We start from the raw sequence: 26,033 nt of genomic DNA, 5'->3' as shown, positions 1-26,033 counted from the left end.
GCGCTAGTCCCAATTATTTTAGTTCAAGCCATTCCGCAGCCGCTGATTGGAGGGAAGATGACGCGTTCTACGAGTTCCGGAATCTTATTGGTCACCGCCAACCCTGGCCGGTGGACCCTTCGTACCAGAGGTCCCTTTGTCGGAAACATCTTCGAAAACACCAGAAAAAAAAAGTCTTCCGCTGGTGAGCAAAAGTTGAGGTGAAGTCGGGACTGACGAACTTCACCTCAGGCTGGTGGGACCAGCGATCTGCGGAACCCCATTCCTGAACAGATACATCATGGCCATAATTTTGTCCCCTGAGCGAGTTGTCAGATATGACATACCCCAAATCAAAAAGGCACGCGGTTGAAGAACTGCATCATGAAGTTGAGGTGAAGCGACCTGCCTGGTTGGATGCCGAGCCAGGATGTGTTTGTCTGCTGACCTGGTGAAACCCCAGGGTTAGGCCCTGAGCCCTCCCTTGCATCGGATCCGGACTAGACCGGGTGCTGATGTAACCAAACACCTTAGCGCCAAATGTCCGATGCCGATGCCGAGTGACAACAGCACAGTCCGTAACCTTGCTGGGTAACAGTGGTGTAAGTATGTATATGGCTGTAAGTGGAAGCAGCGGACGCTTGCCAAGATCAATCCCAGAGACTGAACTCAGCAGCTGAGCTGAGCTGAGCTGAGCTACCCGAGCCTATTGTCGATGCTGCAAATCGAGAGTTGACAAGTTCCATTCCTCACTTTTTTTTCTCGGTCGACTGGATGACTCGTCGACGTCCAGGCAGCCGTAGAAGTAACTGTGGCGCCTGCTGCACTCCTTGTCTGCTGGCCTGGATCGGAAACAACCCCAGTGTGCTCCATCATCTCGGATGTGCCTTGTCTCAGCATAGCCCCTAACTTTCGGTGGATCAAGACATGAGAATTCATACACGATTAGCATGGTAGCTTAAATGAGTCATTCGGTGGGCTTGCAGTGTGGTGTGAGGGGCTATGGGAAGGTTGATAGCCTAGATGGGTCCATGGAAAGCGACTGCCGCGAGTGGTTTAATAGCGCTGGACATGTGAAAAGAGATTGTCGTTGAAAAGATTCATCGAATGCCCCGCCTTCCAACAGGCCTGATGGTTAGAAAGTAGAGAAGTTCTTGGATGCAGCAGGACTGCAGCGACGGGTTGAAGTCAACTCATTTGCAGGACCCTGCACGGTCTGGATGGACAAGACTGGACATTTCTAACCCATGACCCAGATACAGTGTATAGTGTGAGTCCTGGGCATCTCTTGAGGGGAGATTGTGATCAAGCAGGATGGAGAACTGAGGGGTTGTGATGGTGAGTCTGATAAATCTAGAAAGTACGGAGTAGAGTAGTAGAGTGAGCGACCAGCGCGGAGGATTAGATAAGACGCCCGGAGCGGAACTAAGGTTCACAGGGCACTAGGCCCCAACGGGCCAAGCGCATCTCTACAGAACTTTTTTTTCCTCCTCCAGAACCCGGCCCAGAGACGCCGACGGACTGCAGCTCATCCGGTTTCCAGCACACGAGGTTTCCTTCCTATCTGCCGCCGGGTTAGGACTTCTGTACCTTTGGGTGTCTGTTTTGCGACTCACTCTCCTGCGTTCTCCCCCCGTTCGCGAATACACCCGGTTCAAAATGGGCAAGAAAACGTCTCGCCCACCCGCTTCGAAAACTTCCTCCGCTGCGTCGCCCGCGACCTCCAGCCTCACACATAACAGCACTAAGTCGTCGATACTGAAGGCCTCGTTTGCGCCGTCCGAATACCAATTGGCGCTTTTCGCATCGGTGATCCAGGGTCTCGATGCTCAGCACATCCGCATCCACGATACGAACACCGGACGGTTACAGTGTGAGCATGTCTTGGGCCCCAAGGAGACTGTCACCTCACTAGACTGGGGTTACTACCCCAGCAAGCAGAAGGATCGCGATCAGCAGGCAAAGAAGAAGAGGAAGAGGCATTCCGATGTCAATGGTGATGGACTCGACCAGGGCGATGTAGTTGTTGCATTTGGTACAAACGCCTCCGAAATCCGCATGTACTCGCCCGTGGAAGACAAGATTGTCGGAACTCTTGCAGGTGTTCACGATAAGGGCGTCAGAGACTTCAAGTTCACCTCGAGCCGGCCCGGTCAGGAGGGTTGGAGTATCGGCGGAGATAACAAGCTTGTGCAGTGGGACCTGCTCACCGGACAAAGCACAAGGTAGCCCCCCTCTCCGAACCATCGGGGTACACCCATGCCTCTTTTAAACTAACAATTATCCAGGATGATTACCTTGCCTTCGGGACTCAGCACACTTGCACGCCCACTTTCCTCGAACCCGCCTGTCATCTGTGCCTCTCAGACTCCGTACGTCGTTAGCGTGGAGAAGGATGAAGCCCCAATCACATTCGACGCGATGCGGAATCCCATCCAGAACCTCATCTCTTCTTCCACAGAATCTGCCGCCACAGGGCTGTTCCTTGCTTCCGATGGTGACCGCTTCATCACCATTTTTGATGCGCAGAAGCGGAAACTCGCCATGAACCTTGTGGCCGAGAACGGAGTGTCGTCGCTGTCTTTGTACACTGGTGCGGAAAGGGAGGACAGTCTGCCTTCGGAGAAACAGGTCATCGCGGCTGTCACGGAGGACGGTACCGTCGAATTCTTCACCCGGCCATTTGTACTACCGAACGACCAGACGAATGCTAAGGGCGCTGCTAGCCTCAAAGCCAGATCGAAGCAAGCCACCAGGAGAGCTGACGCTCTTCTCAAAGTCACAGTGTCCGCGTCGTCCAACGCCCTTGTTTCCATGGTGGCCGCCACCTTCCAGGGTCCGGAACTGGTTGTTGCGTGGGCGGAAGGAGGTGTCGTCCCTGTCTTCGAGCGGATCAAGTGGCTCAACGAAGAAACCGACGAGCTGCTCTTCACTGGTACCAAGACAGTTGTGAAGACCAATTCCGGCTCGGTGCTGGGGTCGGTGACCGTGAACGGAGCGAGAAGCGCCAACGAGAACCAGGTCGACGAGTCCAAGGCCGTGGTGGAACAAGGCAACATCATCGAAGATGATATTGAGATGCAGGACTCTAAGGACGCTGCTTCTGTGGCTGACAGCGACGAAGAGTCGGACGACGAAGACGAAGAGCCCAAGCAAACGAAGCTGCTGCAAAAGAAGAAGGACGATGACAGCGATGTCGAGATGGGTAACGCACAAGAGTCAGGATCGGAAGAGGAGGAGGAAGAAGAGACAGGGGAGCCCACTTTCGGGGAGCTGATGCGCGCTAACGAGGAGGTTGATGTTGAGGCCGAGCTCGAAGACGACGTCCACATGGGATCCCTCGTTCCGGGTAAGCCCAATACGGCCGTGCAGCAGATTCCCTCGGGCGTGTCCCTTTCCACTGTTCTCTCTCAATCCCTTAAGACCAACGACAGCGGCATGCTCGAGTCGTGCTTCCACACCGGCGATCTTTCCATCATCCGCTCCACCATCCAACGTCTGGACTCCTCTCTCGCCGCGACCCTCCTCCAAAAGCTCGCTGAGCGCCTCTCGACTCGTCCCGGCCGTTATGGACACCTTCTCGTGTGGGTGCAATGGACCTGTGTCGCGCACGGAGGAGCTCTCGCCGGCAAGCCCGAGCTCCTGAAGCGCATGTCCACCCTGTACAAGGTTATGGAGCAGCGCTCCTCCAGCCTGTCCTCATTACTCCTGCTCAAGGGTAAGCTCGATATGCTGGATGCTCAGCTGGGATTGAGACGGGCGATCCGCGGCGGAGAGGAGGCCCTGGAGAGCGAGGATGAGGACAACATCATCTACGTTGAAGGGCAGGAGGAGTTCGACGAGGAGGACAGCGATGCCGAGACGCCCAAGAACCCCGCCACCCCCCGGACCAAGTCGATACGCGACCAGGCCTTCGAGGAGGAGGAGGAGGAATCCATGATGAACGGTGTCCAGACGGCCGACGAGTCCGAGGATGAAGAGGAGGAGGAAGACGAAGAAGAAGAGGACGAGAATGTCCTCGACGTGGAGGCAGAAGAGTCCGCCGGCTCATCCGACGCCGAGGAGTCACTGGAGGAGGACGAGGACGAGGACGACGAGGATGCCGAAAGCGTTGGCTCGATGGTGGATTTCATTGCGGACACGGAAGACGAGGAGTCTGAGGACGAGAAGGCGACTTCCAAGCCGCCGCCATCCAAGAAGGCCCGACTGGCCAGTGGCGGCGGTGGTGGTCGAGGAAAGGGGAAGAACAAGGGCAGAAAATAGAGAAAAAGAGAGAAAACCATCCCTCCCTTTTTTTTTCTTTCAATTTTCCAATTCTATTTCGTCGCATCTCATCCCATCTATCCATCCCTCCCCACCATTTAGATCTTATACCCTGTTGTTCACCAGAGCACTGTGTGTCTCCGGATGATGTGGTCCTGATGTTTTTTCCTCCCACCAAAAGTCACAGAGAGAAAGTCATGTGTTCATTTATTTTATTTATCTACTTTAGTTGGTCTCTTTCTTTCCTATTCCACCATTACAGTCATTGCATGTTAGACCTGGGGGAGTGAATGGGTTTTGAATTACTATTTATTCATCAACATTTGCCTGGTTTTGACTAGCTGACTGACTGACTGACTGACTGACTGACTGACTGGTTTATCGATCAATCGATCTCTTGCCCATGTACTTTCTTACTGTCTTTCTCTCATGCACTTATTACTCATCGTTGACAGTCAGGTAAAGTAGCCAGCTAGCCGTTACGGACTTACCACGAATGGATGATAGCCAGAGAGGCAAATATAAAGGCACATGATATACTCCCCAGGCAGTGACCATATTCCTTTCTATATATAGTACTATCACATCTCCCCATCTATCATACCTATAAACCACCACCAAGCACAAGCACAGAGTACTTACCCCCCCATCTCCCCCTCCAAACAAGCCCCCCATGCAACACGCGATGCCCCGGGACCTGCACCAACGGCACCTCGACGGCAACCGTACTCTCCTGGGTCGGATACTGCGTGATATGGCCATCGACACTAACATCGGCGGTATCCAGGGCCAGGATGGCCCCGTTCCTCCCGCCCACGATCCACGCCTCATCGTCCGAGTGAGGCAGCGTGACGTGCGCTACGCCGGAGAGGAAGATAACCCACCTGTAGTTGACTGTCAACGCTGCTTCACTCCAATGTTCATTTTGAGGGAAGGGGGGAGGAGGAGGAGGAGGAGGAGAAAGGGATGGATGGAAACGCACTGAAGAGCCGGTGCATTATGGCTCCCACCATCAAAGGCACCAGGGACAATGATGTTGGTTACATTGCCGGCGACAGGGCCGAGGGAGATGGAGGCGGTGCCGGAGACGCCGGCTTGGTCGGTGGTGGTGAAGCCCGGGTCGAGTGCCCAGCATTCGATGGCGGATTGGTCGTTGTGGGCGGTGATGGTGGTGATGTTGAGGGTGCTGGGGATGGTGGCAGTGGCAGTGGTGGCGAAGAGTAACGAGAAGATGGTGGGGAGGACGGTCATGGTGATGGTGTTGTTTGATTTGTTGGTATAGAGAGGATTAAGGTAGATGTTTGGTAGGTAGGAGTACTATACTTCCGATGGTGGCGGGAGACAGATAAGTTTGGAGGATGGAGTAGTGCAGAGCTAAAAGGTAGTATTATAAGGGGTGCTGGTCTGCTACTTTCTGGGGACCTGGTCAGTCAAACAGGTTGAGATGAAGCAAATAATCAAGCAGGAACCAGGTTTATAGATTGAGTAAATCCGGTCCAGAAGCTTATACAATGGGCACTTTACCTAATCCGGCGGTTCAGTGGGAGAGAATGAAGAACAGTTGCTGACCATCAGGCACCGTAGCGATTCTTCTTCTAGACAAACTACGAAGGCCTTCAGCCTCGGGCTGCACGATCCGGACAATCGAGGCTTGACGGAGCCAGGCCGGATGCGCTATTGAATGAACGAACCCCAATCCGAGACCGATCGGCAGTTTATTGGGTTTCCCTCGAGTCCCCCCCACAGTCTATCACAACCCCATAAGGATACCGATACCGTACGGCGTACACGGCAATAGGTACATCCTCAGCACACCTCGCTGTAGGCCATTAAGGATAGTTGAAAACACATCCGGCATGCTAACCGATGCTAACAATACTTCTCGCTCTGCTTTACCTGATATCAGCGAATGATCTCGTCCCCCAGGATCTCCAGCCCTTCGAGCCCTTCGAGAATGCCACTGCCCCCCAAAGGCCCGGCCACAACCGTCGCGCTGCGCTTGGGTCCGCTCCAGACCTCATGGAACTTAACGCTCTGGTCACTGGAGGCCACGATGATGCACCCTTCCTGCACCGTGCGGGAGCACCACAGTCCCCCTTCTTTTGCCCGAGGTCGTACGACTGCTCGGCCCGTACTGCGTCGACCAGGCTCACCCCGGCTTTGTTCAGCTAGCCGGTCATGCATCACACTTGATCTGGCAGGCTGGTCTTCAAAACCGGGCCTTCGATCTTCACGAGTAGTGGGGCGGCCAGGATAGCTCACAGCGCAGAGTGCACGCCCGCAGTCAAGCACCATGTCGTCCTCGGGGCTGTCCCAACTACTGCCATGCGGCCCCCAGGGGATCGCTGCAAGCTGTTCACAACTGGGCCAGGCAAACACTGCGATGCGGAACGGATGTTCCGGCTGCGCGAACCCGAACGTGGCAACGATTTCCCGTCGGGTTCTGCTCCAAATCAGGCTTGTCACCTGGGCATACACGTTGATAGTGGCCAAACACGCGCCGGTTGGTGCATGGTAAAAATGAATCGCCCGGTCATTAGACCCGCCACCAGTGGCCAGGAGAGATGGTTGCCAAGGGGCAAACGCAATCGCCTTGACTGCAGCACCATGGACCAGCCGATGCTTCTGGCGGTTGGCCGGAACCAGCACCGTACGATCAGCCCCGGAGACCAGAGCCCCAGTATGGTTAAGGAGAGACGAGGACAGAGGCTTTGCGCACGAAAACGCCCAAGGCGGGAGCAGATGGCTAATAAGACTGCGTCTTTGGAAGAGTCGTTTGCCGGCACTCGCTGCGAAACAGGAGAACGTACCTGTGCATTCAGTGCCCTCTGACTGGCAGGATTGGTGCGACGGACAGCTCTGGGGGGGAGCCCGGGGGTCCCGTTGAGGGAGGATATCATGAAGCTCGAATATCAGACAGCAATTGTCATTCCCACCGGTTGCAAGGTAGGAACTGTCCGGAGACCATGTTATTCCACAGATCTGTTGAGTGTGCGCAGAGATCTTGGCAAGTAAAGTCATGGCCCCATTCCAGTCATATTGATCCCATGCCTCGTCATCCGGCCACTCCACGGAGTAATACCAGATATTTCCAAGGTCATCACCAACAGCGAGCTCTTCGACATCTACTTCGACGCTGCGAAGCCTCTCTGAGATCCTACGGGTCTTCGTTGGTCTAAATGCCACGCAGGTAATGGCGTCCGGGTGACTAATTTCGAACCGGACGTCTGAGTCAAAGGTGCTCCACAGATACAGCGTACCCGACTGCCTCGCAACAGCTAGAATGCTTTTGCCCCCATTCTCGGAGGAGAATGCTACTGACGTCACGTAGTTCGAGGGGTGTTGATCGCTAAAGGGGGGATGTTGTACACCCAAGTGTTCGGACCAGAGATAAACCCGGTGCCCCAGGCCTACAGCAAGTATGCCGGAAGCAGAAGAGTATGCCAGTGTCGAGCAATAGAAATCATCGCGAAGGAGCGGGGCGTCTAAGATGCGAAACGGGCGATTCGGCACTACTCGCTCGCCTTCCTTCGACACGACTGCCCCTGTGAGTGATAGCCAGCAGTTAGTATTGCCCACGTCATGTAATAAGGCTATTGAAATAAGGGCACGGGAAAGATGACACTGCTTTCCGGCAGTCTTACTCATCAAATGGTAACATATAGGCAAGATATATGTAAAAATAGATTACTGACAACACAGACAAAAGCCTTCTGCGTTCTGCATGACAAGGTATGCAGGTGTGATGCTCTGGAAGACTATGATATGGACCAAATTGCTGGTAAGGGTGTTAACTCACAATGATCTCTCTCGGCTCGCTTCCAGGCGTTGTCTTTCCATACGAATGGGGAAAATCGTTCGTAGTCTGGAGAGGAAGGGTTTGGTAAAGACCCAAGCGTAGGACGGAGCTGACAGTTCTTGAGTAGTCTTGTGGCCGGGTCAATGTCCAACGCAAGAGCAACCCTGGACTTGTGTCTCTCACGTTCCTCAGTCGACGCCACCTGGGGCAAAAACTTGGCATTAAACATCGGGGCTGTCGTCCCACTTGCAAGCTGCCCACCAGAACCACTGGGGGTCGCCATAGACCGACGACCAAGTGCAGCTGATGTTCCTCCTACGTTCCAAACAGCCCCATTACTGATCTGTCTGGAGACGTCTATAGAGCCACGAAAAAAATCGCTCCCCGCAAGGGCTGGGTCAATCACAAGATGAGGGCCGTGGTGAGTACTGCATATACGGTCTGATGGTATCCTCGGAGTGCTGACAGATTTTCGGAAGCGTGTGGGAAGGAATGGGTCCTCCTTTGGCGAGCGTCGTCGTAGAAGCTTCTCCTCCGGTGATAGTTCCCGTGGGTTCTTCCCTACCCGATACGGCGTTGAGGGCGTACTGCTTGATTCTCGCCTAGGAATGAACCTGTCTGACGACACTGGGGCTCTCAAACCAGTCTCTGGGGTAGCGCGGACAAGTGGGTTCCTGATCCTAGTGGCACTTTTCGCCGGTGCTGGGGAGCCTGGAGGATGTTTCGAATCACTGCCAGGTCTAATCCTTTTAACTCTCCTGCGCAGAGACGGGTGAGCATACTTCGCAACCTTGCCATTGTAGTTCTTGGATCCAGGTAAAGGAGTGTGTAAATTAAGCTCGGAAGGAGTGACAGGTCCTAGGAGGGATGAAAGACTGGCAGCCTTATGGGAGCAAGTCACGGATCCGCCTTTCCGAGAATTTGGGGCAGCTGTTTTGACTGGAGGGTCTGGATAGCCCTTCGCATCTGCCGGAGCCGAAATTCCTCTTGGATGTATTCCTGGACGAGCCATTTTCCCAGAGACCTCCTGGTCCCGTGGTCCACCGGCCATCGACCACTCCTCGAAAGAAACCGTGTTAAAGCGATGGATGGATAGCACTATGTCAGCTTTCGGATGATGCTTGTGAAGAGAACGAATGATCAGGAAGCCTTATCAATATACCGCCATGATGCAAAGATGGTCCTATAGATGCGGAACATGACAGCTGTGTCCCTGGCCGATGGGGGAGGGGCGCAGTGTCAGGAAGAAAGGCCGGCGGGGGACCAAGTATACAGAGCACGTGACCTGGCTGGATCCGGAAGGTGGACGGTGGCTGCGGCGTTCCCCAGACAGGCAAGTGTCGCCTGGCTGGCCCGGCTTCAACGTCTCCCTCCTGATCAAATTATCTCCCCTCTCCGATATTGAACTGTGCACGGGGACAGGCACATAGACTCGCTCGCACTCGACATGGCTGCTGTAAATGTCCCCCGTTCTTCGCCCTTGACGCACCCTTAACTGTGGACTGACCGCCGTGTGGCAGCATGGGATTCCCCGCTACACTCGCCTCGGCGAGAAGACCGAGGAAGTTCGTCAACAAGAGCTTCATAAAATTGAGAAGTACCGCGAACTTGATCAGTCGGTCCGTGACAAGGTAGGCCATTTTCAGTACGTGTCGAGTGCTCCCACCGTATGTGTCGGCTGATAGTCGGCTAGGTCGCGGCGCAACAGTACACGCCAGAGACTTTGCAAAAAATCACCGAGTTACTGACCAGCAACCCGGAATACTACACCGTGTGGAATTATCGACGTCAAGTATTGCGCAGTGAGTTTTCACGAGCGGCCTCTGCCGGCTCAGAGGAGGCTACTGGTGGCCAGATTGCAACTCTTATCAAGGATGATTTAATGTTCTTGATCCCCCTTCTACGTAGCTTTCCCAAATGCTACTGGATATGGAACTACCGCACCTGGCTCTTAGATGAAGCCAAGCGTCTTCTCCCAGTCCCTACCGCGCGAAAATTCTGGCAGGAAGAATTGGCGCTGGTAGGCAAGATGCTTAGTTTGGACAGCAGGAATTTCCACGGCTGGGGCTACAGGCTGTTTGTCGTGGAGACGCTGCGGGAGCTCAGGTCGGAGGAACTGGAGGAGAAGGACATGACCCGAACGGAGTTCGAATATGCGAAGAAGATGATCGGCGCCAATCTCTCCAATTTCTCGGCCTGGCACTACCGTACGAAGCTCATCCAGCGGCTGCTGAGGGAGAACTCGGCCAGTGACGAGGAACGGCGGAAAATGCTCGATGACGGTACGTCACCCCTTCGTCTCTGCGTGGCGAGAATCGCGTATGCATGTTGACATATCATACGGAAAGAACTGGACTTGATCCATCGTGCGTTGTGCGACCCGTATGACCAGTCATTGTGGTTCTATCACCAAAATCTGATGTGCACCTTTGATCCATCGGTGGCGGGCCAGACGCTGGCGCCGAATCTGAGTGACTCGGAACGACTGGATTATCTCCGGCGAGAAATCGAGGAGATCCAGGAGATGCTGGACGGGGCGGAGGACTGCAAATACATCTACCAGGCGCTCATAGATTGTACGATGCTGAGCTGGAAGGTGGAGGGAAGAGAGCCCAGTGGGGAACCGAAGACGCAGGTCTTGGGCTGGCTCTCGGAACTGAAGAAGCTGGACCCGCTGCGACATCAACGGTGGCTGGATTTCGAACAGTCACTGTGCCGCTGAGCCGATCATCCCTTGCCTGTCGATATGTAAGTCGGTAGACCTGGTAGGTACGGGGTAGTAATGCAAAGACGCCATCTGCGGGGAATTTTTTTTTTGCTTTGTTTCAAGAAATGCGGTGGTCATGATTTCTTCCCTTGCTTTTTCCGGGCCATGCTACGGCTGCCGGATGGACATGGCAGGATGATGGCTCCAAGCGCAGTGGGACCAACCACCGGGATGAATACCGTTGGTGAGTTTCAGAATAACAAGTTGGCCCCAGGACTGTTTACCTCCGCGACTCGTTACCCACGGGTTCGGGGAGAACGTAGATAGTCTAGTGGTTTCGATTATGAACAAAAAAAAAATTCGATTGTAAGAAGACAGGCGTCCCGGGGATCGGTTTCAGCCATCAACCATCCGAAGTGTCATTCATTGTGAGGAGAAGGGGGGGGGGGAAGTGAGTGACGGAGGGATGCAGCGACCAGCGAGCCAGACTAACAGCAACACTAGCAGTGCGTAGTGAGCTGCTAAGTATAGTGTACTTACTATAGTGTAGAGTTAAGGGGGAAGGAAAGCAGCAGCCTCCGAATCACGGGGTCGAGACCCGCCAAGCCCTTCCATCTTCTTTCGCCAGGAGATTCATGCAATCCATTCATTCAATTCAATCCCAACTCAATTTTACTCTCCAACTCTTCACCTCTCCTCTACATTTGAAGATCTCTTGCGGGAATCTCCCCTGCCCGTCCCGTGGTACAGCCTTTGGAATTCCACCCGCTGGCTCTGGGTCCATTCCACTCCTCCCAGCTTATCCAACCTCCCCCCTTCCTCGATAATTCGCCTATCACCACCGCCCCCCTCGGCACCACCACCAGCAGCAGCTCACCAGCGCAGCCGCTTTCCCTTGCTTTCCTGGAGCCATATCATGGAATAACGGTCTCGTCGGCCTCCGTCAATCAGCTCGAACGCCCTTTCCTCTCTTCCGCCTCTTGCGTGGTTCGGAATCTTGTGTCGAACAAACTAGCTGGTTCACATAGTTGGTGCCCTCCCAGGTGGTCGGGTCCAACATGTCTTCCAGGCGGGATAGCAGAGACTACGAAGACGTGAGTTCTCTCGGTCCGCCGATCGCGATTATGTGGAAATGCTCATCTCATCTCGTCCTCGCACCAGGATTCCTTCGACGATGCGCCCGAAGCCCCGAGTTCGCAAAACAGCCTGAATGTTTCCATCCCCCAGAGCTCTTCTACACGGTCCTTGACAGACAGCCCCCCCAGCGGATCGAATGTGGCGACGCCTCAATTGACGGAAGCTCCCCCGCTACCGGGAATCTCTCCAGACGAATACGATACGGCCGGCGACACAGATGATGCCAGCGCGGGCAGACAATCAGAAACGGAGGATACCCCTCGCAAACAGAAGAAGTCCCCTCTCCTGACCGCGCACCGGCTATCGACCACCTCCCTCGATGATGTCAATCTCGCCAGCAGCAACAAGGAGGATGGATCGATGGAAGACCAGCGTTTGAGCCAGGAGCTCAAATCCGGTTCCTCCCCCCCTCTACCTTCTCGCGATTCTATGTCGTCTCACAGCTCGCGCGCTCAGAGCTTCCCTAGCAACTCCTCCAGTGCGCCTGCGAATAAAAATTCAGCCCCCGTTGCGCCTCCGCCTCCGCCAACTAGGTCCTTTACCAGCCCGTTCTCCTGGCTTTCTCGGAACTCCTCGAGTGGAAAGGACGTCAAATCCCCTCCGGCACAGCCTCGCCGGAACACAGCTGCCTCTATCTCTACAATCTCGAGTAACCCGGACAGGCACCACGATGGCGAGGACGCGGATGGCCCGAGGAAGCCTAGACGCAGTAGTCTGAAGGACCAATTCAAACAGCTGAGAATGCGGGAGGAAGGACATGCGGAGAATGACGAAGGCAGTGTCGCGTCGGGACGTGCAAGTTTCAGTCAGCCCGCTGGAAGTCCTCCACCCAGTATTCCGGAGGAGGGAGAGAATGATGCTGCAGCCGCCCCGCGGGCGACATCACCTCCCAATGGGGCCGTCAACCCCAACCTTGCCCCGGGAACTGTTGCGGGTTTCTCAACATCTGCGACCGATGCGTCTGCACCGGTAGACTGGGAGCTCTGGCAGCAACTAGTCAACAATGGTACGCCGGCACTGAAGGGAGGGAGCTCGGAGACCTTGAATGCAGCCATCAAGCGAGGAATCCCACAGACCATCCGGGGAGTGATATGGCAGGTCCTAGCCGACAGCAGAAACCCCGAGCTTGAAGAGGTCTACCGCGATCTCGTTGCTCGTGGCACGGACAAGGAAAGGCAGCGCACCCCCAATGGTACGATCAATGGGGCCGCAGAGAAGGACTCGGTGGCCTCTTCGTCTCGCTCGTCTGTTCGTTCTGAACGCTCTCCTTCGTTGGCTCATTCTATGAATGGCTCACCGAGTCCTTCTTATGAGTTGGATCCCGAAAAGCTGTCCAAGGAGCAGGCTGCGCACGAAGCAGCTCGCAAGAAGAAGGAGAAGGAAGAAGTGACCAAGCTAGAAAAAACCATTCGTCGCGATTTGGGCGCTCGCACGAGTTATTCTCGCTATTTCGTATCGCAGGGGAACCAAGAAGGGTTGTTCGGCCTTTGCAAGGCGTACGCCCTGTACGATGAGGCAGTGGGGTATGCTCAGGGAATGAATTTCATTGCTATGCCGTTGCTGTTTAATGTAAGGCCTATTCAATATTACGCCACCGAGTCTATTATTGATGCTGATCATTCACCTAGATGGACGAGGCGGAAGCTTTCACGCTCCTCGTGAAGCTGATGAACCAATACGGGCTGCGGGAGCTTTTTATTCACGACATGCCGGGCCTCCATCGCTGTCTGTACCTATTCGAGCGCCTGCTGGAGGACTTCGAGCCGGCTCTCTATTGTCATCTCCGGCGACGCGGCGTGCCCCCGCAGCTCTACGCCACCCAGTGGTTCCTGACACTTTTTGCCTACCGATTCCCCCTCCAACTCGTCCTCCGCGTCTACGATCTCATCTTCGAGGAAGGCCTTGAGAACACCCTCCTGAAATTCGCGCTGGCCATCATGCACCGGAATGCCGACGCGCTGCTGGAAATGAAGGACATGGCGCCTCTGACAACTTTCTTGAAGGAGCGCTTATTCGACGTGTACATTGATAAACAACCCTCGGCGTCTTCAATCCTCGAGTCTGGTTTCTTCGGAAGCTCGGGGTCCGCGGACAAGGAGATCTACCGTGCCGACATCATGGTCCAGGATGCCTGTGCTATCCCCATCGAGGCCGAAACGATTGGCATATACACGGCAGAATGGGAGGAGCAGGTGCGGGCCGAGCGGGAGCGCGAAGCCGAGCTCGAACACCTTAAACACACCGTGGCGGTCCAGAGTGCGCGGGTCCGGCTACTGGAGGAGCAAGCGGAGGCCTCTGACAAGGAACATGTGCAGCTTGCATCCGAGCTAGTTCACCTCAAGGTGGAGAACGAGGAACTAACGGACATGAACGACGCGATGAAAATGCAGGTCAAGGAGCTGAAGAAGGTGGTAGACCAACAGCCCGCCGAAGTCGAAGAGAAGCTGCGGACTGAAATGGATCGCATCATGAAGCGCAACCTCGAGGTCCAGAACGAGAACCGATCGATGGTTGAGCAAATGGCGGAGATGGAGAAGGAGCTGGTGGAGGCCAAGATGAAATGGGCGGAGGTAAGTAAATATCCATCCCCTGACGTCTCTCCCATGACAGCATTCCAATCTGACCCGGTTGCGCCAGATTCACGATGACCACGAGAACCTGAAACAGAAATGGAGCGATCTCCGACGGGCTCTCGACTGAGCCGTGACATGTATGACCTGACTTTAGCGGGTGTTGCCTGGCTTCGCTGCTTTCCTCCTCCCTTCCTCCGTCGATCTCCGTTGCCTGTACATTTTCAGCGGCTGGCCAGAGGGGCATTCTTGGGTAACTGTATTTTCGAACCAAGGCACCATGGGCGAGGACTATGTTGTTAATTGTATCATGTTCATGTTTTCTCTTTTTTTTTTTCCCCGCTCGAGTCATCGGCAGCGAACCGGACCCGCATCTAGTGACGATGATCCAACATACAGCCTTGCATCGGGAACATCATGTCATTGCTTCACAGCCATCTCGTCTCTTTGGTTTAGGGATATTGTTCCCGCGTTCCCAAAAGGGCCCCTGAATTGTTTTCGTTGTTGGTTGTATCGGTTTGTAGCATGAGTGGGTGAGTGAGCGAGCGAGAGAGAGAGAGTATGTGTCCAGCCAGAGAGACATATCCATGTATGCCGTGTATACCATGAATGAATAGATTTAGCATCCATCCATCCATCATCTTCCACGCTTCATCGCCCGTGTAAAGTAAAGTAAATAACACCCCGCCTCTTGTACACCCAAGCCAGCAGAACGAACATACATCCATAATAAGAATAACAATAATAACAACAACAATGACAGTAGAAAGAAGAATCACAACACGCTCTGGAAATAACTCGTCAAGATATCCTCCCTCACGGGGCCCACCACCGCCTTCAGCGCCTTATGCGCCTCGCAATGCTCGTCGTAAAACTTCATGTCCTCCATCGACGCGAACGTCGTCTTCACGGATAGATTGAAGCCCTTGTTGCGCGGGTCGGGGAATGATGGGCCGGCGGCGGCATTGAGGATATATGGTTTTCCGTCCTGCAATTGATTGAATCAATCCAGTTAGTTGGTTGGTTGGTTGAATGCATCCATTGTATGTAGCGGGGCATTTTGGGTTGGGGTGGATGGATAGATGGATAGATAGATAGGGAGGAGAAAACAATGGAGAGTAAGAGGAAGGAAAGAACTTGAAGAATGAATACCTTCAGCGCCGTCTTAGCCATAACCTTATACTGCTCCAAGACGCGATCGCGATCAGCCTCATTGGGGATCTTGAAGAGGGTGATGCGTTCGACGGGGGCCATTTTGCGGGATAGAGTGGTGAGGGGTCGGAACATGTGGTTTCAATTAGTTGATGTGTTGGGGGATGGCGGGGTCGAGATATGTACTGTGATTCGGGTAGTTGAATTGGTTTCTTTGTCTGTTTGTTGGAGAAGAGCAGATGGAGGAGAGGAGAGAGGGGAGGAGGGGAAGGCGAAGGAGAAGGGGGGATATTTATAATTTATGTCGGCGGAGGTGGAATTGCGGGGTACATTTATGCGGGTGTCGGTGGAGGCGGACGGAAATTGGCAGGTATGACGGAATTGGTGCGCAGGGAGAATGTTTTACGGGTAATTATTGGAAGAGAACGATGGGGAATTGGTTTTCTTTTATCATCATTACTGCTGTTATTTGTTGATATATGGGTCTCTGGGTCTTTCGTTCGTCATGGATGGGATGGAGGAGTTCCGACGGATGATCGGATCGAGGCTGGGTTGAGCCCGGTTGAACCCTCGGGACGGGTCGGATGGAGAGTCTGTTTGTTCTATACCATAACCACCCTACGACACCCTGCTATTCGATTCGACCAGGTGAAACAAGATGTCCTCGCCATCCAAGATGCAGTAGGCTATTTCGTAGTAATCAGATCAAAGGGTTCATGGAAGTCTGACGTAGGCGTACTGGCGCGGAGGGCCAGATCTATTTCCCTACAAATCCGATGGGCATCGGATCTTCCCGGCCCCGGGACCGGAAAGTCCTAAGCAGACGTTGACTCTGCGCGTGGGAGAGCATTATACGGATGTGCCGGAGGGGTGGGATCCGGATTTGGCTTGGGTGTGGGAGTTGGATGGGTTTATGCATGTGGCGAGGGATATGATGCGGCTTGATGGGTACGTGCCGGCGTAGGATTGGTGTTGGAGGAGTTGGAGTTGGGGCTGGGGCTGGCTTTGGGTGTATTTTTTCCCCCTTACGGCAGGCGCTTTGGTTTAGGTATAGAGAGGTATAGATACGGAGTAGATGGTTGTTGTATCGCTGGATATCATCGAAGAGGGTTGGTTCGATATATTTCGGTAGCGGAATCAATTCCTCGCGCCAATTCCGCCCGGTTGTTTCTTTCCTTGTCTTGTCTTGTCTTTTCTTCTCGGTCTACTCTATGGCGATCCATCCCCGAAATGAGCTCTATATCATATCATATCTACCATTCTCCGCGAAGGGCTTGTTCGCGCTCGTAGGCCTCGAAGAGACTCTTAAAGTTCCCCGCGCCGAACCCGTCGAAGTTGTTGCGCTGAATCACCTCGAGGAACATCGTCGGTGAATCCACGACGTGCTTGGTGAATATCTGAAGCAGATATCCCTTTTCGTCGAAATCAACTAGGATATGCAGTTTCTGTAGCGTGTCGATGTCCTCCTTGAGTTCGGGTCCGCCGTCGGAAAGACGCTGTCGCAGGCCATCGTAGTACTTGTCTGGGACGCAGAGGAATGTCATGCCACGCTCCTGCAGTCGCGTGACGGCCGTGATGATATCGTGGGTTCGGAAGGCGATGTGCTGCACGCCGGCGCCGTTGTAGAAGTCAACGAATCTACCGGGTTTGTGAGTCTTGGCTGCTTGTGAGAGGGGCCTTGACACACTTACTCCTCTATTTGCGACCGCTTTTTACCCGGGGCCGGCTCGTTCATGGGCATTTTGATCACTTCGTTGGGAGAAGCGACCACGATGGATCGCATGGCAGAGAATTCTCCACACATGCCTGCGTCATCCACGGTCCAATACCGATGGAAGTCGAGACAGTTTTCATAACTGTCGCAATGCTTAGCTTTTGTTGATGCGTTATAAACGGGAAGATGACATACTATTGAACGGCTGGATCAACGCCATGCCACGGCTGATTGCCGACGCAGTGGTCAATCTCAATGAAATCGATCTTTGGCAGCTGTCGATTCAGAGGGTCGCGATCTGTTACTGCCCTGTAGCCTGGGAGGAATGGACCAGAGTATCGCTGACGATTGATCAACGAGTGTACCGTGTCCCCATATGTCCCGACCGTGGCTATGACGATGGCGCCCTTCTCACCGTCGTGCTGTATTTGGGGATGTTTAATCGCAGGAGCACCGTGCTCGACTGCCCTCTTCCAGACACTCTCCACATCGCCATCGATCCGGAATGCGACATCTTTGACCCCGTCACCGTGCTTCATCAGATGGCTGTGGATCTCAGCCAAAGAGCGCTTCTCTTCCTCGGGCAGATCCCCATATTGGTCGCTCTGGGCGATAGCACGGACAGGCGATGTCAGGACAAAGGCGGTGGCGTTATTCGACACCACGTATGACACTATGCTTCGAGAGCCAGTCTCGGGACCCCGATATGCGATGTGTTCGAACCCCATGCGGGTGATGTAGTAGCTGGCCGCCTGCCTGGCGTTTCCCACATACCAAGTGACATGGTCGAAGCCCACATATTCCGGGCCTAAATTGGAGGGGAAGATGTCCGCCGCTTCACCCATGATGTTCTTCTCAAAAGTTCTGCTCTAGGAAGATTGTGCGCACAGAAAGTGCTTGGAAGGCAGTCGGAAATCAGTCGTGACGCGCAATATATAACCCAAATGCCCAAGAAATTATCTCATAAGGCCAAGTTCGAACAAGGCGATCCAACGAGGACCTTTTCCTTAATAGGTAGCAGGTAGTATCCGCATCGCCGCCCGCGCCGAGTGATAGTTGCCTGCATCAACTCTTGAACCAGTAAACACTAGCGAAAACCAGGGATTGTTTGCCGTGTACGTGATATCATTATAAAAACCTTGACCCTCCCACCGCCTTCCACCAAACCAGGCATATAGAGTTCAGCCATTGACATCTGCATGACAAGGGTATCTTGAGCATGTGCCATAAGCCTGACCAAACAGCCAACAAGAACCATGGAAAACACCCCGCACATATCAACCAGGTCAAGAGTTCCGGCTCTCTGCATCTGCCAGTCGGTAACCAGTCTGCCTGGCTCCAGCCTACCTCTCACCCCCGAAAACAAGGCGACGCCCTCAGATGTCATTGACAGGCTCCGGTCTGCTCTTGAAGAAGATCTTGTACTTCACGACCTCGACGATCTCCAGTTCCTCGTCATCGCCACCCGCAGCACCCGATTCCTTCTGCCTCCGCTGCACGATGGCAAGTGGCTGTGGCAGCTTCTTAACCTCCCCCGTCATCCGCTGGTATCGTCCAACATATAGATAGACGCGCTTCATCCATTTTGTGTCATCCGGGGCCGTATACTGTGGCGAATAGTCCGGGAACAAGAGTTTGCCGATTGGGGTCTCGAAGACGGGGGCGGCGTTGGGGTCGTGGGGACCATCGGGTGACAATCTCGTAGACTGAGGATCGGGTTCGTTGTTTTCATGTGAGGGGATGTTGATCGTGCCTTGGAGTTCGAGGAGAGCGAGGCCAGAGGGTGTTTGTAATAGCTGGGGAAGAGGGTTGTTGACGCGTGACGGAGAATTGGACGCGCGGGGATGGAGGGTGATCGATGGCATTTTGAAGCTGGGTTGGTGGATAGGAATATGGTGGAATGGGATATTCGGAAGAGCAGGAGCTTCGCATAGGGGATCCCCAGAGAGTAATGACTGTGTGTATGAAGCAGGAAATGGGATCGCGATGAAGTTGGAGGTCCAGAAAAAGCGAAATTAGCGCGTCAGCAACTCCCGTATCTTATCGGCATTGCCGACGCCGGAGGGGGAGGCATGTGACTTGGCTACAGAATTTCAAGATTCTGGAGAGAAGAGAAGAAAACTAAATCTACAATCATCTTGCATAGTAATCAAAGAACTGCTTCTTGAATGGTGGGTTGGCCCTGATCCAAGACATGTCTCATAAGTTTCGTAATAACACCGTCTCCGTCCCAATTCTCCATCGGAGGGAACCCAAGACTCCATCATCCTTTCCTCCCAGATACTGCTCGCCGACCATCTGATGGTGAATTTGTAATTTGATCAGGAAGGCTCCAATCAAGTCACCCAGTCGCGATGTAGTGACAATCGATGAACTGCCTGTCGTATGAGACATCAAATATCGTGAAATAAGATGTCATCAATTGCGAAGTTGAGGAAAATGTACGAGACCGTACCACGCAGTTGGAGTTCGACATCTGGCTGAATGTAGCCGGTGCTGGCTGCTGGGAGCAAACAATTGACCATCCCCTGTCTGCAATAATCTGACCCGGCTGAAGGGGGAGGCCCTATAAGATATAGGGATGCGTCTGCAAACCATCACATTCAGCCTTCACGATAACAGGCATTCTCCAGATTACCAAGACCGCGGATGGCCTCGTTCACCATGTCTTCGCCGCTGGTGCTGGCAGGGCCTTGCATTTTGCCATAGCGCAGGTCGCTCATTTCCCCGACGGTGTGGTTGAGTCCCGACAAGAGCGAGGTTGCGTTTTCATCCACTTGAGCTACCTCGCGCTCCACGTTGGAACACGCCGTCTCCATAGCAGCCAGAAGACTGGATACGGAATGGTAGTCAGACATAGAGGAGGTTTGTCCAAACAATTGAACATCCATGTCCATCTCGCGCTGGTCATGGGAGGTCATGCCGTCGATGCCCGTTTTCGCGAGGGACTTGCGAAGCTCTGCTTTTCGGCTCTCGCCTTGGCGGACTTCCTTGTCGATGTTGCCATTGACTAGATCCATGTCATGTTCGCGTAGTTCTTGCAGCTCGCGGTACAGCGCCCGAATATGCGGGTGGGAGCGCAGCCGCTTGGGGAAAAGCTCCGTAAATTGCTGCAGTGATATGAGGGTGGGCAGCGGAGCCGGAGAGAGCAGAAAATTGCTCAAGATGGAGGACTCGGTGGGTGGCATGGTGAGAGGTCAAGACAGGAGGGAAAGATGAAAGTGAATGAAGGCGAGAGGGGGGAAGAAGAAGAAGAAGGATAATAATAATAGTAATAGTAATAGTAATATTGTTGGTGTTGGGTGGTGCTATTGTTCCCTGGCGGTTGTGTCACCCTCAATAGGAGTGGGCCGCGTCTGGCACCGAAAGTGTTATACTAAAGGCCGAGATGGCTGGGGGTTTTTGGGGCGGGGGGGGGAGGAATCAGGAACACCAGGTTTTCACCGCCAGGAAATCCCGGCTGCGGCAGACAGAACAAGGGCCGAGGAGTGGCACGAGGAGAGAGTTGGTGGTGGATCAACAGGCAAGAAAGACGACAGCCGGCGGCGGGCAAAGCAAAGCAATTAGAACTAGTCAGGAAAGTTCGTGACTTGCCCTTCAGGACGCGTTCTCCGTTCTCCCATCCAGTCGGTCCGCTTCCTCTTCCTGCCCCAACCACAACATGCGTTAATCCCTCACTCCCTCACCACCACCTGGTTTGGATCCCTTCTGCCCTGTTGGTTGTCGCCCATGTGAATCTGTGCCTGTGTCTGCTGCGAATCCTCTCCCTCCCTCTCTGTGTGACTGTCCGTTTCCACTCTCATATCAAGACCTTCTGACATTGCCCGACCTAGTCGAACATCTTCCTCTGCACAGTGTCAGATCTCCCTCTGAAGCAGCCTTCCTTTGAAAAGGCCGGAGTTGAAGACTGCATCTGTATCATCCCCTGTCTGCTTGTGTTATTACGCCCTCTTCTCTCAAATTTCTGTCCTGAGCTTGGTTGCATTGCCCGCTGCACCTACCGCAGAAGAGGCAAAAGGACTCGATTGAGCTTCAAATCCAAGAAGTCTCGAGCCCCACGGTGTTTCTGCTTGTTGCTTTTTCTTGTCCCCTGCGTGAAGCTTGAGGGCAGGTCATTTATACGCCCTCGACGGCCTTCTGCCCCTCAGCAACCGCCTACATCCCTTGATCTGATCTCGTACCACTCGGCCTGAAAATGGCTCCCACCGGCCATATGACCTACCAGAAGGACGAGAGAGTCCTCTGCTTTCACCATGAGATTCTGTACGAGGCCAAGATCCTTGACCTGAGGCACACGGATCCGGAAGACCGCAAAACCCCTTTCGAGTACTTAGTCCACTACAAGGGCTGGAAGAACACGTACGTCTGACTCCCCTCCTATTCTCACTCCCCCCCATCTTTCCCGGGAGCTCCATGCATCTCAGCTTGGAGTTAAATGCTGGGTTCAGCCACTGTTTGGCACCGAGCCTGGCTGACACCGTTTGCTCCTGCTGACGAGGTGGCCGCCACACGCTGGACGGGAGAGGTGGCCTTGCCTGAGCATGATCGACTGACGTTCCCCGGATTCTTTTAGCTGGGATGACTGGGTGCCTCAAGATCGCCTTCGTAAATTTACGGAGGAGAATCGCGAGTTAGCCACGACTCTCCGTCGCGAGGCCGAGGCAGCGTTCCGTCAGAAGAGCACCAAAACCTCCGTGAAGAGGAGGGGAGGCTCCGACCGCAGCTCCGCCCGGGACAGCGAGGAAAGGCAAACCTCAGTTCCTGGCCGCGGGACCAAGAGAGCTCGGGACAACGATATCGAAAAGGTCCGTCTGCTGCCATTGGCTGCCCTCAATTTCCTCTGTTGCCCTTCTAGCCCTGTCACGGTGCCGGTGGCGAGCAAAGCCAGGCCCACCATGTCTCAAGTTCACATGCTGACTGTTTGAACGCAGGAGGAGAGCTTCTATGTGCGGCCTTCCGTCAGGATAGTCATGCCAGATAATCTGAAGTCTCTTCTGGTGGACGACTGGGAGAATGTCACCAAGAACCAACAGGTTGTGGCTTTGCCCGCCAAGTCCTCTGTCAATCAGATTCTGGACGACTACGTCAACGAGGAGAAGCCCAAACGCGGGAGCTCGGTCGACAGCGATGTTCTTGATGAAGTGGCCATGGGTGTCCGCGAGTACTTCGAAAAAGCCCTGGACAAGGTCCTTCTCTACCGGTTCGAACGCGAGCAGTATCGGGCCCTCCGCAAGAAGTGGGAAACTGGCTCTGGCGACTACGCCGACAAAGGATCGCTCGACATCTATGGCGCTGAGCATCTGACCCGCCTTTTCGGTATGTCTCCGACTGACTCGATTCCAACCACTCACTAATCTTCTTCCCAGCAACGATGCCAGAGCTCATCGCACAAACAAATATGGATCTCCAGTCCACAAACCGACTCCGGGAGGAGCTCTCCAAGTTCACCATCTGGCTGAGCAAGAACTCCAGCAAGTACTTCGCCACGAGGTACATGACCGCCAGCAACGAGTACATCGAGAAATCTCGCGGTGTTCCTAACCCAAATCCCGGAACTGCCACCTCGCGTCTGGTCTGAGGAGCATTGGTATGCAGCTCAACTATGCATGCTTTGTGTTTTCTATTACCTGTTTTCTAGCACTTTCTTTCCCTTCTCTTTCCCCCTTTTTCTCTCCCGCGTTTCCTGGCCTGGTCTGTGATTATGGGTTGCGGCAAGAACATGGCCAATTGATGTATGCTATGGCGATAATGCTTTCTTTCTCTGTAACATTAAGATAGAATTGGATTTCTCTGGCGGGATCTGAAGTACTTTCTTTTTCTTTTTCTTTTTCTTTTTCTTTTTCTTTTTCTTTTTCTTCTTTCTGTTTTGTTCATGTCGCCATAGCGACTACCCTACCTCAACAGTCTGGTACTAACAGCAGATACAATGAGTATTCAATTTTCCGTACTTAAAAAAAGACCAGTATAATCCAAACTAGACACATCATAGGTATAGATGAAATTGAAAACTAACAAGAACTAACTCACCCCCACCGCAACCACCACTACTATAACCATACCCACCTATCTACCTATCAACCCCCTCGGCCTGTCCAAATAAAGTCAGAAAACCAAACAACAACAAACAAATGAACAATTAAACGAACAAACAAATATCAACACCATAAACAAGAATATCAACACCAACAACACGAACAACCCTCTACGCAACCAACACCCTCGCATCATCAACCGCGCACCTGGCCGCGCGCTTCAACTCCGTCTTCCAATCCGCCTCCCTATACCTAGTCCAGGCACTCAACCCCTCAGGCGGCTGAATACTGAGTGTCTCATACCCCTGCTTGATAATCTTATGGACCTCGCGCGGACTCAAATTCTTCTTCAAGTTGGCCGGGACCGGCGCGGCCTCGGCGCCCGGCTGCTTCGCGTCGACGTTCTTATCCGGGACGAACAGCAGCGTGTAGAAATGCGACGAGACGGCGATGAGGGTGTCGATGGCGGCGACGTGCACGTCCTTGTTGGCGGGCTCGGCGGGAATGATGCCGGTTACTTTTGTTGCTGTTGTGAAGGAGGAGGAGGAGGGGGAGGAGGGTTTGAAGTTGTAAACGTCGCGGAAGCGGGTGATGATGGGGCCGGTTTCGACCAGCTTGTAGAAGAGGTCGTCGTAGGAGGTCGGGTCCGGGAGGAAGGTATCGCCGGCGGACACGCAGAAGGCGATCAGGGTTACCAGGGTGGTGGTGAGGGTGGTGGTGTGGGGGTTGGAGGTTAGGTCGGGCGCGTAGGTGGTGAGGAAGCGCATGAGGGAGAGGAGAGCTCGCCACAGTTCGGACCAGTGGTATGTGAGGCGGATTTTGTTCATGGAGAGGTAGGTGAGGAGGCGGAGGAAGATCGCGATGCAGTGGCTGGGGGGTGGGAGGTGGTTAGTTTGGGTCTTCTGGTGAGGGGGAGGTGGGGGGTACGGGTTGGTACCTGTAGAGGTTGACGTCGAGACGGCGTTTGAGGTTGTGGGAGAGGGTGTCGATGAGGATGTCGAAGATGGCAGTAGCTAGGACGCGGTCGCCGGCGACGAGAGGGAGGTAGGGCTGTCTTTGGCGGCAGAGTCGGACTTTGCGCTTGCTTTCTTCGCTGCACAGTTGCTTGCAGAGGTTGCTGTCTTCGGTGAGGATGCGCATGGTGAGGAGGTTCAGTTCGGCGTAGTGCGCCCCTCGTGGCGACCTGTAGGCGTGCTGCAGGAGGTAGGATGCTAGGGAGAGGAAGGATGCGAAGGGCGATTCTTCGTTGTCCTTTTCGGGAGCTGCGCTGATGAGGTGGTAGCCGAAGAGCTTGTTGGCGTGGATGAAATCGTAGGTGGCCAGCAGAAGAGTTGCTTGCTGGGCGGGTCTGTTTGGTTCGTCAGTTGGGTGTTTCTTTTTGTTCACCAGGGGGTTTGATGGCTTACAGCGCTGCAAAGAGATCCTTGGCCTCCTCGACCGCTGGTGGACTGGATTTGTCTTTCTTCCCAGGGGCTAGTACGCCCAATCCGAAATAGATCAGGGTACCGATCAGACTCCAGCCCTCAGGGGAGTCGTCTTGCACAGCAACATAGCCGTTTCTCAGAGCACCGCAGGAAAGACCGACGCCCTTGGCGATTTTTTGGATGCTGGACTCGTTGACGAAGTCGTCGAGTCGCAACTGATAGGGGTTTTGGAATTCGAATTTGTTGTAGTTTGCCAGCAAACCCAGAAGAAGAAATGGCTCAAACACTTGGATGGGGGTATCGGATTCTTGAACAAACTTTTGAAGGTCAGCTTGTGTATGCGAATACTTTGAAGGGGACAGACCTTCATGAGAGAAGGAAACAGGTCCCGGTGCGTAAAGTAAGAGACTAGACTCGTCTTGTATGCGCCGCCAGTCATGGCGATGGCGGTTCGGATTGCCTTGAGGCGGAGGTCATCTGGAAACAGTCAATACAAGCCAGGGTAAGTGGGAGAACCAGTGCAGGCAGGCACTCACAGCTGCTGCCATTCCGGATAATGCCGTCGAGGACGGCGACAAAGTTCGAGATGGCGTGGTCCACATGGTCGAGACCAGCAAGAACGGTGATAACGTCGGCACTGGGGTTGGTGTATTTCTTCTTCAACACGCAGGCTAGGAAGACCGTCAAGGTCTAGATCGCTTTTAGAGACCGAAAGAAAGTTATCGTGTCAGTATACTTACCTCGAGTGCATAAGAATCAATGGGACTGGATGCAGAGGCAGCTTCGCGAATTGCCCGAGTAAAGAGCTGCTGCGTTTGAGTCTGATGAAGAAAGACAGTCAGTCACGACCATATCGAGCGATACGGCAGCAGAAGTGGCTGTGTGCCGACCTGCAAGTTGAGAGTCTCATCCGGACTGAGCTGGTCTAGGATCGCATTAAGCCGGCTACGATCCGGAGGCAGCAAGAAGAATTCCCTCCAGAAACCCTCCGAGGGCTCTGCATAGTCGGTGGTCTATAGGGTGTGTTAGGCTGGGACGTCGATACAGGCGTGGGGGAGGCACATACATTGAATAGGTTCTCGTATAGTTGGACGATCTTAGGCTTGAAGGTTTCGGGTCTACTTTGCTGGGTTAAGGGGGATTCCATTGCGTTCGGTCGGATGTTCGAGGGACAGCATAGAACATGAGATAGCAGCCAGCATCACAAGAGGGAAAGAGCCACGCCGATATGGAAGGTGTTCGGCCAGCAACGCGCA

General features: G+C 53.9%; 11 protein-coding genes across 11 annotated transcripts; 4 read left to right on the top strand and 7 right to left on the bottom strand.

Moving 5' to 3' along the window:
• Positions 1 to 1,638: 1,638 nt before the first annotated feature.
• Positions 1,639 to 4,242, top strand: BO70DRAFT_287500 (Utp12 domain-containing protein; the record flags this gene model as incomplete). The annotated part of the gene is made up of 2 exons (XM_025539241.1): positions 1,639 to 2,204; positions 2,268 to 4,242. The coding sequence occupies 2 exons, from the start codon at positions 1,639 to 1,641 to the stop codon at positions 4,240 to 4,242; spliced, it is 2,541 nt and encodes an 846-aa protein (XP_025401556.1).
• A 604-nt stretch (positions 4,243 to 4,846) lies between these two features.
• Positions 4,847 to 5,659, bottom strand: BO70DRAFT_332787 (uncharacterized protein; the record flags this gene model as incomplete). The annotated part of the gene is made up of 2 exons (XM_025540934.1): positions 5,225 to 5,659; positions 4,847 to 5,126 (listed from the first exon to the last, which is right to left on the bottom strand). Exons 1-2 carry the CDS (start codon positions 5,491 to 5,493, stop codon positions 4,847 to 4,849), a joined length of 549 nt encoding a protein of 182 aa, XP_025401555.1. The 5' UTR covers positions 5,494 to 5,659.
• Positions 5,660 to 5,913: 254 nt separating this feature from the next.
• BO70DRAFT_332785 (WD40 repeat domain-containing protein) lies at positions 5,914 to 9,239 on the bottom strand. Its single transcript, XM_025540933.1, has 2 exons — positions 8,042 to 9,239; positions 5,914 to 7,787 (listed from the first exon to the last, which is right to left on the bottom strand). Exons 1-2 carry the CDS (start codon positions 9,090 to 9,092, stop codon positions 6,145 to 6,147), a joined length of 2,694 nt encoding a protein of 897 aa, XP_025401554.1. The 5' UTR covers positions 9,093 to 9,239; the 3' UTR covers positions 5,914 to 6,144.
• Positions 9,240 to 9,436: 197 nt separating this feature from the next.
• BO70DRAFT_360304 (Rab geranylgeranyltransferase BET4) lies at positions 9,437 to 11,108 on the top strand. The gene is made up of 4 exons (XM_025542748.1): positions 9,437 to 9,497; positions 9,562 to 9,672; positions 9,735 to 10,323; positions 10,390 to 11,108. Exons 1-4 carry the CDS (start codon positions 9,489 to 9,491, stop codon positions 10,761 to 10,763), a joined length of 1,083 nt encoding a protein of 360 aa, XP_025401553.1. The 5' UTR covers positions 9,437 to 9,488; the 3' UTR covers positions 10,764 to 11,108.
• A 343-nt stretch (positions 11,109 to 11,451) lies between these two features.
• On the top strand, positions 11,452 to 14,869 carry BO70DRAFT_360302 (putative GTPase activating protein (Gyp5)). Its single transcript, XM_025542747.1, has 4 exons — positions 11,452 to 11,842; positions 11,910 to 13,454; positions 13,514 to 14,455; positions 14,523 to 14,869. The coding sequence occupies exons 1-4, from the start codon at positions 11,807 to 11,809 to the stop codon at positions 14,583 to 14,585; spliced, it is 2,586 nt and encodes an 861-aa protein (XP_025401552.1). The 5' UTR covers positions 11,452 to 11,806; the 3' UTR covers positions 14,586 to 14,869.
• Positions 14,870 to 15,113: 244 nt separating this feature from the next.
• Positions 15,114 to 15,780, bottom strand: BO70DRAFT_360300 (Dabb family protein). Its single transcript, XM_025542746.1, has 2 exons — positions 15,608 to 15,780; positions 15,114 to 15,443 (listed from the first exon to the last, which is right to left on the bottom strand). The coding sequence occupies exons 1-2, from the start codon at positions 15,707 to 15,709 to the stop codon at positions 15,231 to 15,233; spliced, it is 315 nt and encodes a 104-aa protein (XP_025401551.1). The 5' UTR covers positions 15,710 to 15,780; the 3' UTR covers positions 15,114 to 15,230.
• An 859-nt stretch (positions 15,781 to 16,639) lies between these two features.
• Positions 16,640 to 18,382, bottom strand: BO70DRAFT_332775 (4-hydroxyphenylpyruvate dioxygenase family protein). The gene is made up of 3 exons (XM_025540932.1): positions 17,517 to 18,382; positions 17,299 to 17,463; positions 16,640 to 17,245 (listed from the first exon to the last, which is right to left on the bottom strand). Exons 1-3 carry the CDS (start codon positions 18,164 to 18,166, stop codon positions 16,861 to 16,863), a joined length of 1,200 nt encoding a protein of 399 aa, XP_025401550.1. The 5' UTR covers positions 18,167 to 18,382; the 3' UTR covers positions 16,640 to 16,860.
• Positions 18,383 to 18,532: 150 nt separating this feature from the next.
• On the bottom strand, positions 18,533 to 19,317 carry BO70DRAFT_360297 (Ctf8 family protein). Its single transcript, XM_025542745.1, has one exon. The coding sequence runs from the start codon at positions 19,184 to 19,186 to the stop codon at positions 18,698 to 18,700; it is 489 nt and encodes a 162-aa protein (XP_025401549.1). The 5' UTR covers positions 19,187 to 19,317; the 3' UTR covers positions 18,533 to 18,697.
• A 139-nt stretch (positions 19,318 to 19,456) lies between these two features.
• Positions 19,457 to 20,726, bottom strand: BO70DRAFT_360296 (Cnl2/NKP2 family protein). The gene has a single exon (XM_025542744.1). The coding sequence runs from the start codon at positions 20,507 to 20,509 to the stop codon at positions 19,925 to 19,927; it is 585 nt and encodes a 194-aa protein (XP_025401548.1). The 5' UTR covers positions 20,510 to 20,726; the 3' UTR covers positions 19,457 to 19,924.
• A 790-nt stretch (positions 20,727 to 21,516) lies between these two features.
• On the top strand, positions 21,517 to 22,899 carry BO70DRAFT_287779 (MRG family protein; the record flags this gene model as incomplete). The annotated part of the gene is made up of 4 exons (XM_025539255.1): positions 21,517 to 21,680; positions 21,895 to 22,126; positions 22,253 to 22,637; positions 22,688 to 22,899. 4 exons carry the CDS (start codon positions 21,517 to 21,519, stop codon positions 22,897 to 22,899), a joined length of 993 nt encoding a protein of 330 aa, XP_025401547.1.
• Positions 22,900 to 23,523: 624 nt separating this feature from the next.
• BO70DRAFT_394540 (ARMH3 family protein) lies at positions 23,524 to 25,924 on the bottom strand (the record flags this gene model as incomplete). The annotated part of the gene is made up of 8 exons (XM_025546468.1): positions 23,524 to 24,223; positions 24,291 to 24,701; positions 24,760 to 25,094; positions 25,142 to 25,254; positions 25,314 to 25,467; positions 25,518 to 25,598; positions 25,668 to 25,790; positions 25,844 to 25,924. 8 exons carry the CDS (start codon positions 25,922 to 25,924, stop codon positions 23,524 to 23,526), a joined length of 1,998 nt encoding a protein of 665 aa, XP_025401546.1.
• Between the last annotated feature and the right edge of the window lie 109 nt (positions 25,925 to 26,033).

This window comes from Aspergillus heteromorphus (assembly GCF_003184545.1).
Source record: "Aspergillus heteromorphus CBS 117.55 chromosome Unknown BO70scaffold_6, whole genome shotgun sequence".
Lineage (NCBI taxonomy): Eukaryota > Fungi > Ascomycota > Eurotiomycetes > Eurotiales > Aspergillaceae > Aspergillus > Aspergillus heteromorphus.
Note: the sequence above shows the minus strand (reverse complement) of the source record. Positions and strands in the feature narration are given on the sequence as shown.